This window comes from Neophocaena asiaeorientalis, unplaced genomic scaffold (genome assembly GCF_003031525.2).
Source record: "Neophocaena asiaeorientalis asiaeorientalis breed wild unplaced genomic scaffold, Neophocaena_asiaeorientalis_V1.1 scaffold167, whole genome shotgun sequence".
Taxonomy (NCBI): Eukaryota; Metazoa; Chordata; class Mammalia; order Artiodactyla; family Phocoenidae; genus Neophocaena; species Neophocaena asiaeorientalis.
Genome location: NW_020175022.1, coordinates 942303 through 956810, shown reverse-complemented (window position 1 = coordinate 956810; position 14508 = coordinate 942303). Strand labels below are relative to the sequence as shown.

At 52.1% G+C, this 14508-nt stretch overlaps 1 protein-coding gene across 1 annotated transcript; it reads right to left on the bottom strand.

Annotated features, from left to right (window-relative positions):
- Nucleotides 1–5002: 5002 nt before the first annotated feature.
- On the bottom strand, nt 5003–13013 carry SELENBP1 (selenium binding protein 1). The gene is made up of 12 exons (XM_024762862.1): nt 12937–13013; nt 10362–10418; nt 10104–10216; nt 9637–9822; nt 8849–8969; nt 7437–7619; nt 6979–7157; nt 6441–6519; nt 6224–6345; nt 5878–5970; nt 5593–5711; nt 5003–5393 (listed from the first exon to the last, which is right to left on the bottom strand). Exons 1-12 carry the CDS (start codon nt 12938–12940, stop codon nt 5231–5233), a joined length of 1419 nt encoding a protein of 472 aa, XP_024618630.1. The 5' UTR covers nt 12941–13013; the 3' UTR covers nt 5003–5230.
- Nucleotides 13014–14508: the final 1495 nt, after the last annotated feature.

Below are 14508 nucleotides of genomic sequence, written 5' to 3'. Positions count from 1 at the left end.
TTGCTTTATTTTCTTTTTTCTGAATGGCTGGAACAGCCCCGATCTGCCTAGATACTAGGACGGCCTGTTCTACCATTGGTTGTTGCTGCCACCCGGAGACAGAAGGCGCCGGGCTCGCACCGGCGGCAGCTAAAGTCTGCCTGGTAACAGAATCTGATTGGTCAATAGGGGAGGGAAAATCCAAAGTTGGTCTTATTTGAGTCAAGAGGGGGAAGTCCGGGTTAGGTTTCGGTTAAAACTGGGGTCGGTTGGGACTGCCGGTCCCAAGAGGTTCTTCTCTTAAAGGGACCGCAGGACGAAAGACCGGGTGCTCGCCTCCTTCTGGAGCTTTCTTTGCTTTTGCTTTCTCTTTCCGTGTTTCAGTTTTGCCTTCGGTCGTCAGAGCTACAGGAAGAAAAGATTCAATGGATGATAAAATAACTAGAAAATTATAGGTAGTAGTGATGGAAGTTCGCTGTAAGCTCACATTATCCCCTTTTGATGAAAAACAAGTTGAACCATTCCCCCCAGCCCTCACCAGCCAACACGCATGAAGATACTCACAAGAAACCTGCAAACACGGGCTCACATTCCTCATTGATGGAGGCCGCCAAACCTCAGTAGCCGTACCACGTTAAGCTAAAGTGCCCGTAGTGTTCCTAGGTTTCCCGAGTGTACTTTATCTCCTTCCAAAGAGTTGCTAATGCCTTTGCATCCCCAAAGTTCTGCAGTCTGTGAACATTGGAATTCTGACTAACTTCCCCAGGGGGGTGCTGGATGCCCACATGAATTTTTTCTCCTCAGAGAACATTGTACTGAAAGGTCAAGGGTTCTTCACTCTCTTAGTTAAGGCTTTTTAAGGTCATGAATCAGATGAAAGCAATGAACCCTCTGCCATGAAAAATGCAGGAACAGACCAAGCGGTGCATCTAATTTCAGAGGTCACAGGCTCAAGGGTAACCACCCTTTGAATGGAGTACAGTATTTTGTTTTGCACAGCAGATATGTTACACCCAAAACTATCAGTATATTTATAGTCCTGACTTATAGTTCTCCAGTCTCATCGTCATTGTGCTTTTGTAAAGAGGACAGCAGTGTTGCCTGATTTCATGACCATCGCCCTTTGCAGCTTCCATTTCCCTACTACCAGCTTCTGTGGGTAGCGGGGGAACCCAGAGCATCGCAGAGTTGGGGAAATAAGGATATACTGGCAGGAAGGTTTTCTAATAACAGCTAAAATTTATTTGTTAACTGTGTGCCAGATACCAGACCAAATGTTAAACACCTCGGTTTGAAGTAGGAACTATTATTGCCTCCATTTTATAGACAAGGAAACAGATTTGGAGAGGTGAAGGGACTTGTCCACAGTTACATTGTTAATTAGTGCTGGAATCAGGATCCAAAGTCAGACAGTCTGCCTTCGGAGCTCATTCTCTCTCTCTTTTTTTAAAATAAATTTATTTACTTTATTGATTTATTTTTGGCTGCGTTGGGTCTTCTTTGCTGCCAGCTGCTGTGCGCGGGCTTTCTCTAGTTGCGTTGAGTCGGGGCTACTCTTTGTTGTGGTGCGCGGGCTTCTTATTGTGGTGGCTTCTCTTGTTGCAGAGCACGGGCTTTAGGGGCACGGGCTTCAGTAATTGCAGCACGTGGGCTCAGTAGTTGTGGCTCGTGGGCTCTAGAGCGCAGGCTCAGTAGTTGTGGCACATGGGCTTAGTTGTTCCATGGCATGTGGGATCTCCCCAGACCAGGGCTCGAACCCGTGTCCCCTGCATTGGCAGGTGGATTCTTAACTGCTGCACCACAAGGGAAGTCCCAGAGCCCATTCTCTTGAACACTGCTCTAGACTGCATAGATTTGCAGGTGCTCAGATACAAATATGGGTATAGACTGATGGAAAGATACCCCAAACACCACTGTTTGGTATGAAGGGGAATATAGAGCACTTTAACTGGAAAAAGAATTTGGGGTAAATTATGCTGGCTTAGGAATTTGCAGGTGGCAGAGAATAAGTGGAAGCTTTAGCAAAGGGAGAAAAAGTATCACAGCTATGTAAGGGAGATTATTTTGACAGCACTGTAGAAAGGTGAGGTTGAGTGGGGAGGCTGGGGAGGTTAGAGATGGGAAAAACAGGCAACTGACTATTCATTTATGCCAGGTGTTATGCTAAGAGCTGGGGATACAAAGCTGAATAACGTACAATGGTCCTTGCCCTGAGAAGTAACAATAAAAATTGTCTGATAAGCATCATCATAACAGCAAATATTTATATAGAGCTTAACATGTGCTGAGGATTGTTCTAAGGGCCTCACATATGTTACATTTTTATCTTGTAGCAACTCTATCAGACAGGATAATCATCTGATAGATTATCCCCATTTTACAGATAAGGAGACTGAGGCATTGAGAGATTAATAATTTGCCCAAGTTTACACAGTTAGGGATGGAGTTAGGATCTGAACTGGGCTGCCTGGATTCAGAATTTCTTCTTAGGTGCTATTATACATTGCCTACTAATATATATTTTTTAAATTTATTTATTTATTTGTTTTTGACTGCATTGGGTCTTTGTTGCTGTGCATAGGCTTTCTCTAGCTGCGACGAGTGGGGGCTACTCTTCTGTCGATATGTTCAAATCAGTATCAGCAAGGTCCACACATTGCATTGCATTTGGTTTTGGTTGATGTTTCTTAAATCTTTCTAATCTATACGCTCTCTCTCTCTCTCTCAATTTATTTGTTGAGGAAACTGGTCATTTGCTCTATAGAATGTCCCACATTCTGCATTTTTATGATTTCACCTTTATAGTGTTTTTAGGTTTTTAAAACTTGTTCTTCTGTCTCCTGTATTTCCTGTAAACTGATTGTGAGCTCTGCAGGCTTCATCAGATTAATTTTGGCTTTTTGGCAAGAATACTTCATAGGTGGTGCTGTGTACTTCCTATTGCGTCACAGGAGGAACTCTTTTCGTGACGTAAAGATTGAATAGTGTATTCAGGTTTGGTCGCCTGATCTATCCATTATGAAGCACCATTTCAGTCTTTCATTGAATGGTTTTAGCAGCCACTGATGATCATTGCCTGGATCCAATTGTCATTAAAGGTTACAAATTGGTACTATCCAAATTCTGTCACTCCTTCTGAATTTACTAGCTGAAATTCTTTGTTGTTGTTGTTTGGTTGGTTGGTTGTTTTTTTCGTTTTGTGTTTGCGTCAGGTTGGGGGGGCTTTGGGGTTGTGGGCATCGATTTAGGGGCAGTGGTTGATGTCCCGGGGAATGACAGGACATGGAATCCAGCTCCCACAGGCTCTCACACATTGGGGGAGCTAATGCCTACCCCTCCACACAGGGCCGGATCCCCGGGGCCTAACCACCTGGGGTGCTGGCGTGGTGACTCACCAGAACCATGCATTCCTGTCTACTAGCTGAAATTTTGTAAAGGACGTTTCCTCATCAACTATTTGCTTGTCCCAAGGCAAATTCTTTCTGAAGAAGTTTGGTTATTGAAAAGGACAGGGTAGAAACCTAGGACAGACTTCTGTTAAGACCCAGTAAATCCCAAGGCTCCCTGTAACTTAATCATCTGTTATAGTCACTTATTCATTAAGGCACACTATGTGCTACTATCCAAGCTGGGTATTGGGAGGAAGCAGGGATTTTCAATATAATGTGACATATGTTCATGCTGAGGTAAAGTGCAGGAGGCCCCTAACCTGGAGCTGTCAGGGAAGAAGGGCTTTCCCAGGGAAATGGCAACCTGGCCCAGATGGCAGGTAAAGCAGTGGGAGGGAATTGGACTCAAGTTGAGGTAGATGTTTCAGGGAGCATGTTTAAAGGCCTCAAAGGGAAAGAAAGTGTAATACATTCTTGGGGGAGGCCTGGCCATCTCGGGGGTCTTAGACTACTCCAGTGTTTAAAACAAAGACACCTTTGCGGAAGACTGAAAAGAATGTAGATTAATACCTGAATGTTACTTGGTACTGTCTTGGGTAGAAGTCAATAGAATTACTGCTTGGGGGCTTCCCTGGTGGTGCAGTGGTTAAGAATCTGCCTGCCAATGCAGGGGACATGGGTTCAAGCCCTGGTCCGGGAAGATCCCACATGCCATGGAGCAACTAAGCCTGTGCTCCACAACTACGGAGCCTGTGTTCTAAGGCCCACGAGCCACTACTACTGAGCCCACGTGCCACAACTACTGGAGCCCGCGCGCCTAGAGCCCACGCTCCGAAACAAGAGAAGCCACCGCAATGAGAAGTCTGCGCACCGCAGCGAAGAGTAGCCCCTGCTCACCGCAACTAGAGGAAAGCCCGCGTGCAGCAACGAAGACCCAACGCAGCCAAAAATAAATAAATAAAAATTAAAAAAGAATTATCTTAGAATTACTGCTTGGCTGCTGTCTCTTAGGTTCCTGAAACTTCCATCCCATTCCTCTTATAAACAACTAAAGGCTTACTGCAGAGAAAGGAGGCATCTCTGATTTGGGCAAGGTTCTAAAACACTGTCCAGGTGAGGAAACAAGAATGCCAGGGCCTAGTGTGTTGGGGTGGCTACCTTGATGTTCCCAGCCCTCCTGCCTCGTCGTGTTCCTGTCTTCCAGGTAGGAGGTGACACACCTAACCTCCTCAGAGCAGTGTGTTCAACTGATGGCACCATCTACGTCAGGGGCCTAAGGTATCTCCTGTGTGTGAGGGGGCGCATTACATTCTCCTGGGGGAGGTGGGTGAGATTTTAGGTTCATTAAAAGAAAGCACGAATTAAAAAACAGAAAAAAGTTTAGGAACACTGATTGACAGCTTCCTTCCTGTCAACTTTCCTTGTGACGACCACCTCCACAATCTTCAGGTTCTGTCTGGTCATAAAAGTGAGATTCTGGCACCCTTAGCATCGTGCTGTGATCCCTGGTATGAGCTAGTCATCAAAACCATCCCACACCCTGGTCCTCTTCAGGACTTTCCCGTGCAAGATACAGAGGGCCGGCAGAGGAGGAGTCATAGGCCCGGTGCCCCCAAAGACAAGGGGATCTCAGGAAAAGGTTCACCAGTTTATTTCTTAGTGAAATAATTTCCAAGAGCTCAGTGAGCAGCTCGCAGCAGTGGTGGGTAGCTAGAGACACGGCTCAATTCGTTTCAACGGCCTGAGTTTGGCTTTGGGAGGACAAGCTGCCGAGGGTCGGGGACTGAGAGAGCAGAGCGAAGCCGGGTCCCTCCAGAAGTGAGGGCGCAGGATGTGGAGTGGGGCTTTAGAAGGAGTGGACTTCAGAGCCAGATGTCAGAGCTGCAGTCGCCCCCAGGGTAGCGGAGCTCATGGGCCAGGGCTGGGCCGAGGGGCTCCTTCCCAAAGTCTACCAGGAAGTTGGGGTTCAACTTCAGCCCTCCCTTTACTGTGTCTACATCGATCTGCAGCATCACAGAGCCTTCCCTGGTAGAAACAGGAGGGAGAAGAAAGAGGTCAGAGGGGGCCCGTCCCCTTCCCCCAAGAATTAGGTAAGTGTGAGGGCAGGGAGAGGGGTTCCTGAGGAGGGCGCAGAGTCTGGAAGCGGAGCCAAGGAGTCTTCAGAAAGCCAAACCCCTCTGGGAGGGGAGGGCTGGGAGGGGAGCCCAGGCTGTCCACTTCTCACCTGATGAGATCAGGGTAAAACTGCTTGTCCCAGGCACTGTACAGCGACGTGGTGACGTACAGACGCTTCCCATCCAGGCTAAGCTGGATCATCTGAGGGCCTCCGGCCACTTGTTTCCCCTTGGGAAAACCAGGGGTCAGACCCCAGGGTTACATACAGATCCTAGGCGGGAATCAGTGGCACCACCCAAACCCCAAGGACATGCTCAGCCGCTGCCCAGCCCCCTGCCCCATACTTCTCCAGCACAGATCTGAGGGGCCCATGAGCACGTGGAGAGATCCTCACCTTGACCACCAGGGGCTCTGGCTGGGATTTTAGCTCCTGGTCCTCCAGCACCTGCACAGGGCCTCCCTTAACAATGCTGCCCCCGAGGAAGAGCTGGGTGGGGAGGTGCACAGCATAAAGGAGGACAGTGGTGGGAGGTTAGGACATTGCAGGAAGAGAGCCTCACTCCCTCACGTTCCCCGCGTCTAGCCACAATTCCCCGTGGTCCTGGCCTGAACCATCCCTCAGCCCCCATCTTTGCTTTTCCTGCACCTCCCTTATCATGCCCCAGCCAGTTCATACCCTCCACCTCATGCCCAGACTTCTACCTCCTCCCTCCTTTCCTCTCCATCCTGCTAGGACCCACCTGTCCCGTGAGGCGGGGCCTCTGCGGGTCAGAGATGTCATACTGCCGCAGATCCCCGTGCAGCCAGTTGCTGAAGTAGAGGAAGCGGTCGTCCAGGGACAGCAGGATGTCAGTGATCAGGCCTGGGTGGGGGGTTGCAGTTCAGAGGCACCTTAAGATTCTTGTTCCCAAGCCTGAGAATCAACCTTCCGATTCCCACATTCCCCTGAGCACTCACCTGGCATTTCAGGCAGCATCCAGCCCTTCACTTTCTTGGGGGGCACCTGGATCACCTTCTCCACTGACCAAGTACCTCCCTGCGTTGGGGTCAAGAGGCAGAGAGGTGAGCCTGTCAGAGCTGGGCAATGAGTGTCAGATCTGGGTCTCCCCAGGGCATACTGTCTACAGGGAGAGAGTAGATGCAGGGCCTTCTTGCCACTAGGGTCTAACCCCCATGCAGACCCCTTAAGGCAGGGATCATGCCTGCTTCACCACTGTATTCCCAGCACCTAACACAGTGCCTGACTCACTAAATATTTTTTGAATGAATGAATAAATAAATATAGCCAGTTAGGGCTCAGGGAGAAATTAGCCTAGGACTGAGAGGAGACAGGCAGGGCAGGTGGCCTTGTTTTTTATTCCTGGGAAGTCTGGGTTGGTGGAGCCAGGCAGAGGAGGCCTGGGTCACTCCTAGGGAGAAGGGAGCGTCACGGCTATGGAAGCTGGGCAGAGCGCTGACAGGACTGCCAGGAGGAGAGGGCTAGGGTGCACGTCACCTCATTCTTATAGAAGCGCTGTATGTTGGAGCTGAGGGCACAGCCCACGAAGCCCTGATCAGCGGCCGGGTTGTGCAGGAAGCGGACCTCCAGGGGGATGAGGCCGTCCTGTAGAGTCAGGGTCTGCACCATCTCATGGCGCTGCCAGTCCCACACATGTAAGTGGTTCCCATACAGCCCTGGGGTGGGGATGCGGCCGGAAGATGGAATCAGGATCAGGGCGGGAGGGCATGGGCCAAGGCTGGGGCACAGCACAGGGGAGAAGGTTGAAAGATGGGTTGGATTGTCAGAAGGACACTTGAGTAGTCAGAGCACTCAGCACATCCTGCATCATCACCCCAAGAGTCTGGGGTCCACAAGAGGGAAGTAAGAGGGCTGGAGAGTAGGGGTGTGGAATAGAGAGCAGGGGTTCGTGTGACCAGGCTCCTGCCAGCCCACGGGGAGTGGGGGATTCTCACCCGCCTCAACATCAGCGGGGTTGAAGCCATCTCGTAAGACGTTGGGAGCTGCCCATTCAGTGCTGACCATGACATTGTGTCGAGGCTGGTACCAGAAGTCATAGCCCATAGGTGCGGCACCTCCAGGCCGCTCCCACGTGCCCTTCACCTCAAACGTCTCTCCATCCAGCAGCACAAAACCCCCTGAGCAGGGAAGGAAGTAGGGTGGTAGGTAGAGTTGGTGGAGGTACGACCCGCACCCAGCCCTCACCCCCAAGGCCTGTCCAAGAGGCTCCAAGCCCATTGCCTGGTGCCCCTCCTCTCACTGAGTTTGCCTGATCCTTAAATTCAGGAGCTGAATTTGGATACCTGTCCAAAGGGTCCCACCCAGAGGGCAGGGTAAGAAGTGGGGACTTACTCTGGTGCCCCTACCTCCCATCAAGTTCATCCCTCTCTCAGACCACAGGGTAAATTTTTCCTCCCTTGAGCCAAGATCTTCTGGGACTCTATACCCTGTGCTTCCTTTGCCTAGCCTCCTACTTTCAGGGTAGGGTTCCTGCCAGAGTCTAGACTCCATTCTGCTCACTCACTCCATTTTTTTTTAGAGAGAAAATTATATTTATCTGTAATTCCACATGAATGCCCACTATGTTTTTCCCCAGCTGAACATGTCATGACACCTTGCCACTTCTCTGCAAATGTAAATAGATGTCTACTCCTAAGTGTTCTTAAATCTAGGAATGTCATGCATCCCATCTCCTGGAAAAAGCACTTAAATAGAGTCTAACGCAGTAACCTTAACTGGATGACCTTAACTGATATCTCACTCCAAGCCCTTGGATGGGGAGTTCTGGTGAAATATGTAAGGCTGGGAGAGAAGCAGCACAGCATGGTGATTAGGACGTAGATTCTGGAGCCATGTTGCTGGGTTTGAGTTCCAGCTCTGTGACTTAACAGCTGGCTGACTTTGGGTAAATTACTTAGCCAGTCTGTGCCCCGGCTTCCTAATCTGTAACACAGGGATCACAGTAGCATCTATCTCATAGGTTGTGTCTGGCACATAGTAGACATTTTATGTGAAAGCTCTGATCATACCATAAATGAGAAAGTAGCTGTGACAATTAAGGATCTCAAGGACTGTGAGATTTGCTCATGAACTCAAGAAGGCCGATATTAAATGCACGTGTTTTCTGGGGCCATGTCTGTACTTGCTCACATTTCCCATGGCAGACAGTTCTGACTATAACTTGTAAGTGAATTCATCATTTAAGGTTCACCTTCATAAAAATAATGGAAACAACTGACGTTACTTGACTATAGTTTAAATATTGGATGAGATCCTGCCCTCTGGTTCTCCCTGGAAGGTCATTCCATCCCTCCCTCAGTTTGGGATCTGCTTCCCTCACAGATGTGCCTACAGTGCTGGCAGGTACCTTTGCCATTGCCCTTGGGGTCTCCCAAGGAACTGATCATCACGTCCCCACTGGCCAGGCAGTGGGTGGTGTGGAGGTAGCCCAGGTCACACTTGGCATGGATGTCCTTGGGCTCAACAACCTGGAGAGGGTAAGGAAAGGCATCAGAATCTTACAGGGCCAGGAGTCCCCACTCCTCACTCCTCCCCTCCCACACTTCTATCTACTGACCCTACCCTCTTTTCCTCTGAAACACAGACACAATTTTCCCCGCAGGAATATGGCAAAGACTGAGTCTGCAGCGCAGCAGGGGCGTCACAGAGACTGATAACTCCCCAGCAGAAAACATGGACTTCTCTCACCTTGCCTGTCTTGAGGGCACTCACAGCCCTTTGAGACCATAAGCTCCTCCCAGGCTGGGAGGATGCCAGTGTCAACTTTGTATCACCAGCGTCCAGCAGTGAGCGCCTGGCACAAAGAAGGCACTCAACAAAGTGTTGAAAGGAAGGATCAGAGGCTCCCGCCTAAGGAAAGCCCTGGGCTCCTAACTGGCTGGGGCAGAAATGGCTCCTTCTCCAGCTCGGAGTGAAAAACGAGAGCCTCCTTCCTCCCCTGTGGTGCCCCTGGGTGATGATGACCCAGCACACCTGGTAACTCTCCTCCAAAGTCTAGCCCCACTCGCTGCTGTTGAGCCCCAACCCTGCACAAGAGCTGGAGGGAGCTGCTTTAGGGGCGGCTTCCTTGCCCACAGGCTGCCCTGGGTGGTGGGCACATTAGGGGCCCAGAGCCGGCTAGGGCAGAAGACGTGCCTTGTGCAGCCTCGGAGCGTGGGGCTCGGTGCCCACGTCCACCACATAAATTCGGGAGGAGATGAGACTGGGCAGCAGCAGCTTGGTGCGCGACTTGGTGCTGTCCCCGAAGCAGCTGCTGCAGGTGTTCCATCCTGAGTGATGCAGCTCGTCCTTCAGGTGGGGCATGGGCAGCCGGTGGATGACCTAGGATAGGAGAGTGGGCAGGGGTGGTGCTCACCCAGACCACACCTCTGCGCGCTTACGGAGAAGGGGCCCTCTGGACCCATTTCATCCTGGTAGCACAGCACAGACTTCATTTTCAGCACTGCCCTTGCCCATGGGTGGGGGGGTGCCCTTGTGTAGTGAACAGCCTGAACAACCATACCCAGGGAGGGTGAAGAAAGATGGAGCAGGGAAAGGGCACTGCCAGGGCCAGGGCTAGAGGAGGGGTCTGAGGGTCCTCTGGTGCCCAAGCCCCACCTCACCTGGCAGTACTGGGGAGACTTGGGGTCAACGTCCACAGTGGCCAGATAATCCGGGGCCTCAGTGTTCGTGTTTCGGTAGATACAGGGCAGGTAGACAATCTCCTCCCTGGGTCCTAGAGGGTAGAAAGCAGGTGGTGGGGTGGGCAGGGTGGAGACGAGGGCCGGGGCAAGGCAGGGTGTGTGTCAGCAGTGGAATCGGTAGCAGGCACTGGCTTGCCTACTCCTGCGGGTGCTGGCTCTCAGTCTTCCCACACTTACCTTTCATGGCCTCCAGAGGTGAAGGGTAGCCAGGTCCACACTTCCCACATTTCGTAGCTGTGGAAACAATGGGGCATGCTGGCTGCACTGCGCTCTGGAGGATGAAGGCTCCCTCCTCACATGCTGCAACCCGAGACCCCCAAACCCCCGGCTGCCACTGGCCAAGGCAGAGGCACTGTCTCAGGTCCCCTCCAGACCCTCAAAACCCTGATGAGTACGTGGGTATGGCGGGAAGAGCTGCAGAGCTATGACCTGAAGGTGCACAGACCCTTGAGCAGGACCCAGGGGAGGCAGGAGAAGGGTGAGTGCAGGGGAGGCGGTGTGGTGCAGTGGTTATGACATTGACTTGGGTCCCAATCCCAGCTGGTCACTGACTAGCCACGGGAGCTTAGGCAAATCACCTAACCCCCCTGGCCTCAGTTTCCACATCATCTGTAAGAAGAAGGTAATAAGAAGACCACAAAGGGCTTTAATGAGAAAGAAACAAGAAGCTGCAGACAAGTGTACAGCTTTGTACTTGCCTGGTAGGAGCCCATAAACCCTGGCTGCTCTTAAGGAATAGCCATCAGGGAGTGACGGTGGTGCCTGTTCAGCTCCTTTCACTGAAAGGTATCTAAACCAGGAGCTGGAACACTTCCTGCTTCCCTCCCCTCTGGGTCCTGACCCCAGGCTGCTGGCCAGAGCCTGGGTTATATAACCAAGGGTCTGGTAAGGGATAGGAGGCTGAAGTTCAAGGCTGCAGGACGGATACTAACTGAATGTCCTTAGACCAGTTTCTACCCGTGGGTGGGCCCCATCCACTTACTTTATCTGTAAAGCAAGTTGTTTGGCCCAACCCTGGAAAGCTCAGAGGCCCACCCACCAGAGCTGTAGGAAGTGGCCCTCCTTGTCCCCTGAAGTCTGGCAAGAGAAGCCAGTATGTGGATGTACGGGACCAAAGTCAGGAACCATAGTCAGTCGCTGAGAAGGAGGGCTGCCACCAGGCATTAAGCATCAGGATTTGGGGCCTAACCGGGAGGAAAGGCTGAGGAATAAACAGAGGGAGCTGTAGGCCAAAAGAAATCCTGGAGTGGAGTTCACAGGACTTGACACTGCCTCCCTGCCTGGTCCCATGGCCAGTCCGGCTACTGCCCCAGAATCGAGCGTCCACTGGTGTCTGGGCTCAGGCACTCAGCCAGGGAGCCAGGTCCCCCTACTTGCAGCAGCCAAGTGACTTAGGAGGCTGAGAGGCAGCAACAGCATTTTTGAGTCCAGAAGCGTGGTGTCAAGGTCCAGGTGTGACATCTACTCTCTCTATTTTCTCCCCTTTGTTCACCTAAAAGGGGTAATAATATCTTACCTTCTTCTCTAAGTGGCTATGAAGGCCAAATAAGACAAAGTATTCAGAAGTACTTTTATTAAGTGAGAGGTGTTGTATAAATATGGGTAGCGCTGTGCCAGAAATCCCAGGCAGTGCCTGCTGCCCAGAGAGAGGGCTGGGGCTGGGATGGGACACGGTGAGGTCCAGTCCAAAGGAGTTAAGGAGACTTGTCCTGCTATACAACCAAGCTGTGTCAGGGCTTGGTACAGGAGGTGAGGCGGAGGGGAAGGAGATTCAAAACTCCGAGACATCAAGACAGAGATGCAAAATCTGCAAAACCAGAGACTGAGAGAGAAGTAAAGGTATGAAAGAGGTGTGTGAAGGAGGTACTGCCCCTCAGCACCATCTCCCCGTCCCAGACCCTAACTGCCGCATCCCGCACAGCATTTCTGAGAGTCAGGGTCAGGCCCTGCGTGCCACTCGGGCCCCACTGAGCATCAGTCCTCTTTCTGGGGGAACATTCCCCCTGTCTTAAGCATCTCAAGCAAGATCTCTGAACACCTTTGGGTTTGAGATGAGCCCAGGGAAAGCTCATTGGGTTTTCCCAAGGCCAGGCTGGTTTGTTGGGCATTCTGCCAGAAAAGACCCAGATCCACAGGGGGCAAGGACCTCAGTACTCCCAGCCAGACGCAGACTCTTCCTCAGCCTGACATCCAGGAGTCCATGGATGGGGGAGTTGGAGAACTTGGCGGACTGAGAGGGTGGGACGCACTGAAACAGCCCCTCTCCCACCTCGAGAGAGGGGGGCTCCCTGATTTCCCTCCCAAAGTGATTGGTGGGGCAGGGTAGCTAAAGAGCAACCTGGTCACAGAGGCCTGGGTTCCCTACTCCCTGCAGTAAGAAGTTGGCTTAGGGCTGAAATCAGGGCTGTCTGTCTCCTATGGTAACAGACAGAGAGATAGAGCTCCTCCTAAGTACCCCTATCCTTATTTTCTCAGCTGCAGAAAGGCTCCCTGGCCGCAGGCTGCAGCTGGGGAGCGGCGGGGTGGGGGGAAGTCCAAAGTCACCCTTCCCAGCAGTCCCTCTGCCTTCCTTCCCAGACGCCTCCAGCACTTCGGCTAAGCTGGGAAATGCATGGGTGGGGGTGGGGCGGGGCCGGTGGAGCGGAGCCTGGCGCTCCCTCTCCTAACCAGCTCCCCCTCCAGGTTTTCTGTCACTTTCTGCGGGGCGGGCCATTGGTGGTCAGCGACGGTTGTCAGAAGCCCCCCTCCTTACCCATACTGCTTGCTGGTGCGCTTTGCTCCCGACGGGTCTGCCAGGAGTGGGCAGAGACGGAGGGCTGTGCTGGTGTCCGAGGCAGGCTATGCGGGGAAGGGGCAAAGGGACGGAATTTATACCACCAACTGGGGGTGGGCGGGGAAGGGGGAGGGCCCGGCCGCCGCCCGGAGCGGATGATGGATAGCTCCCGGGCAGGGCGCTCTCAAATGGCTTGGGCGGCCGTGTTTGAGTTATTGGCTGTGTGCTTGTATGTGTGTACAAGTGTGTGTACGCAGGCGCCTGTGCATGTGCAGATATATGCTGTGCCTGCGCACGTTTCTCTTCAGTGGAGTGGGTGCCTGGGCATGTGCGTTTGTGTGTGCTTGCTCCTGTGTACCTGGGTGTTTCCTGTGTGTGTACTTTTATGCATGTGCCTGCATGAGTGTGTATCTGTGTCTGTGTGCCTGTGTGAGGGTGCTTGTGTGTAAAAACCTGTGCTTGTATGTGTGGCTGTGCACGTCGGTGTGTTCCTGAGTGCATGCCTGCCAGAATATTTATGCCTGTGAGGGCATGTGCATGTGTGCCTGTGTGCGTGTGTGTGTGTGTGTGTGTGTGTGTTTGCGTGAGCATGTATGTGCCAAGTTCCTGGGTCTCTAAATGCTCATCTCTGTACTTGGACCTGTCTCTTGGCATTTAGGGGCACCGAGGGCTGTGGGCTCATTTGCTCCTGCATCCACAGCCAGGGTCAGCCCTCTCCTAAGACTGCCTTCTTATTCCAGACAACCATGTTCCCCAAGGACTGCTCACCCATGTCTTCCTGCCAGGGCAGGGTCATGTGTCCAGGTTCCACTTTCTCCAGACCCATCCTTTTGAGCTTTGAAGTGGAAGGAAAGTTGGCAGTGCCATTATTACCCTCTACTACCCTTATAAACCTCAGAAGGTGAAAGTGCAGTGCCTCCCCCTCTTCTCCCAGCCTGGTGCCTCAGTCCCTAGCTGACCCTGACAAGCCATAAAACTCAGGTTCTCCATCTATCCAGGAAAGAGTCCTCCACCTGGAGGATTCCATGACTGCTGAGCCTGCTCATATAGTGTCCCAGCCTCTCAGGCAAATGACAGCTACTTGCTGAAGAGCTGAGTCAGGGTTGAGGCCTGATCCCTTTAACTTTCTCTGGGGCTGCCGTCATCCAGGGAGCGAGGGTTTAGAGAGCTGGACAAGGGGACCCACACAAATTGCTCTCCATCTTGAAGCCGAGGGTCCCCTTTTTCCTCAAAGTTGGCCACCTGACCAGGGTAACCCCTGCCCCACTCTTCTAGGAGCCTGCTGGCTCTGGTCCACAGAAGCCACTTTCATCTCCTTGGATGAAAGCTCTGGGGTGGAGTTTTTATTGGATAGTGAAAGGAACAAACTTTGAGCTTGAGATCGCCTGTAGAAAAGAGCCATGAGGTTTCCAAACCAGAGTGGAGGGTAGGAGAGCAAACCTGGGCTTCAGCGTGATGGGTTTCTGTCCTCCTGGTCCCCATGAATGAGGGATCATTTGCCCACAAAGGAAGATGCCCTGTGGCTGCCCAGGGCAGGGGTCCTCCCTTATC

What these genes read in the sequence shown, in the direction of transcription:
- SELENBP1 (XM_024762862.1), bottom strand. An exon ending in AGCGCTTCTATAAGAATGAG is followed by an intron (nt 6,520 to 6,978) that starts GTGACGTGCACC and finishes ACCCCAACGCAG; the next exon opens with GGAGGTACTTGGTCAGTGGA. An exon ending in TTTTACCCTGATCTCATCAG is followed by an intron (nt 5,394 to 5,592) that starts GTGAGAAGTGGA and finishes TGTTTCTACCAG; the next exon opens with GGAAGGCTCTGTGATGCTGC.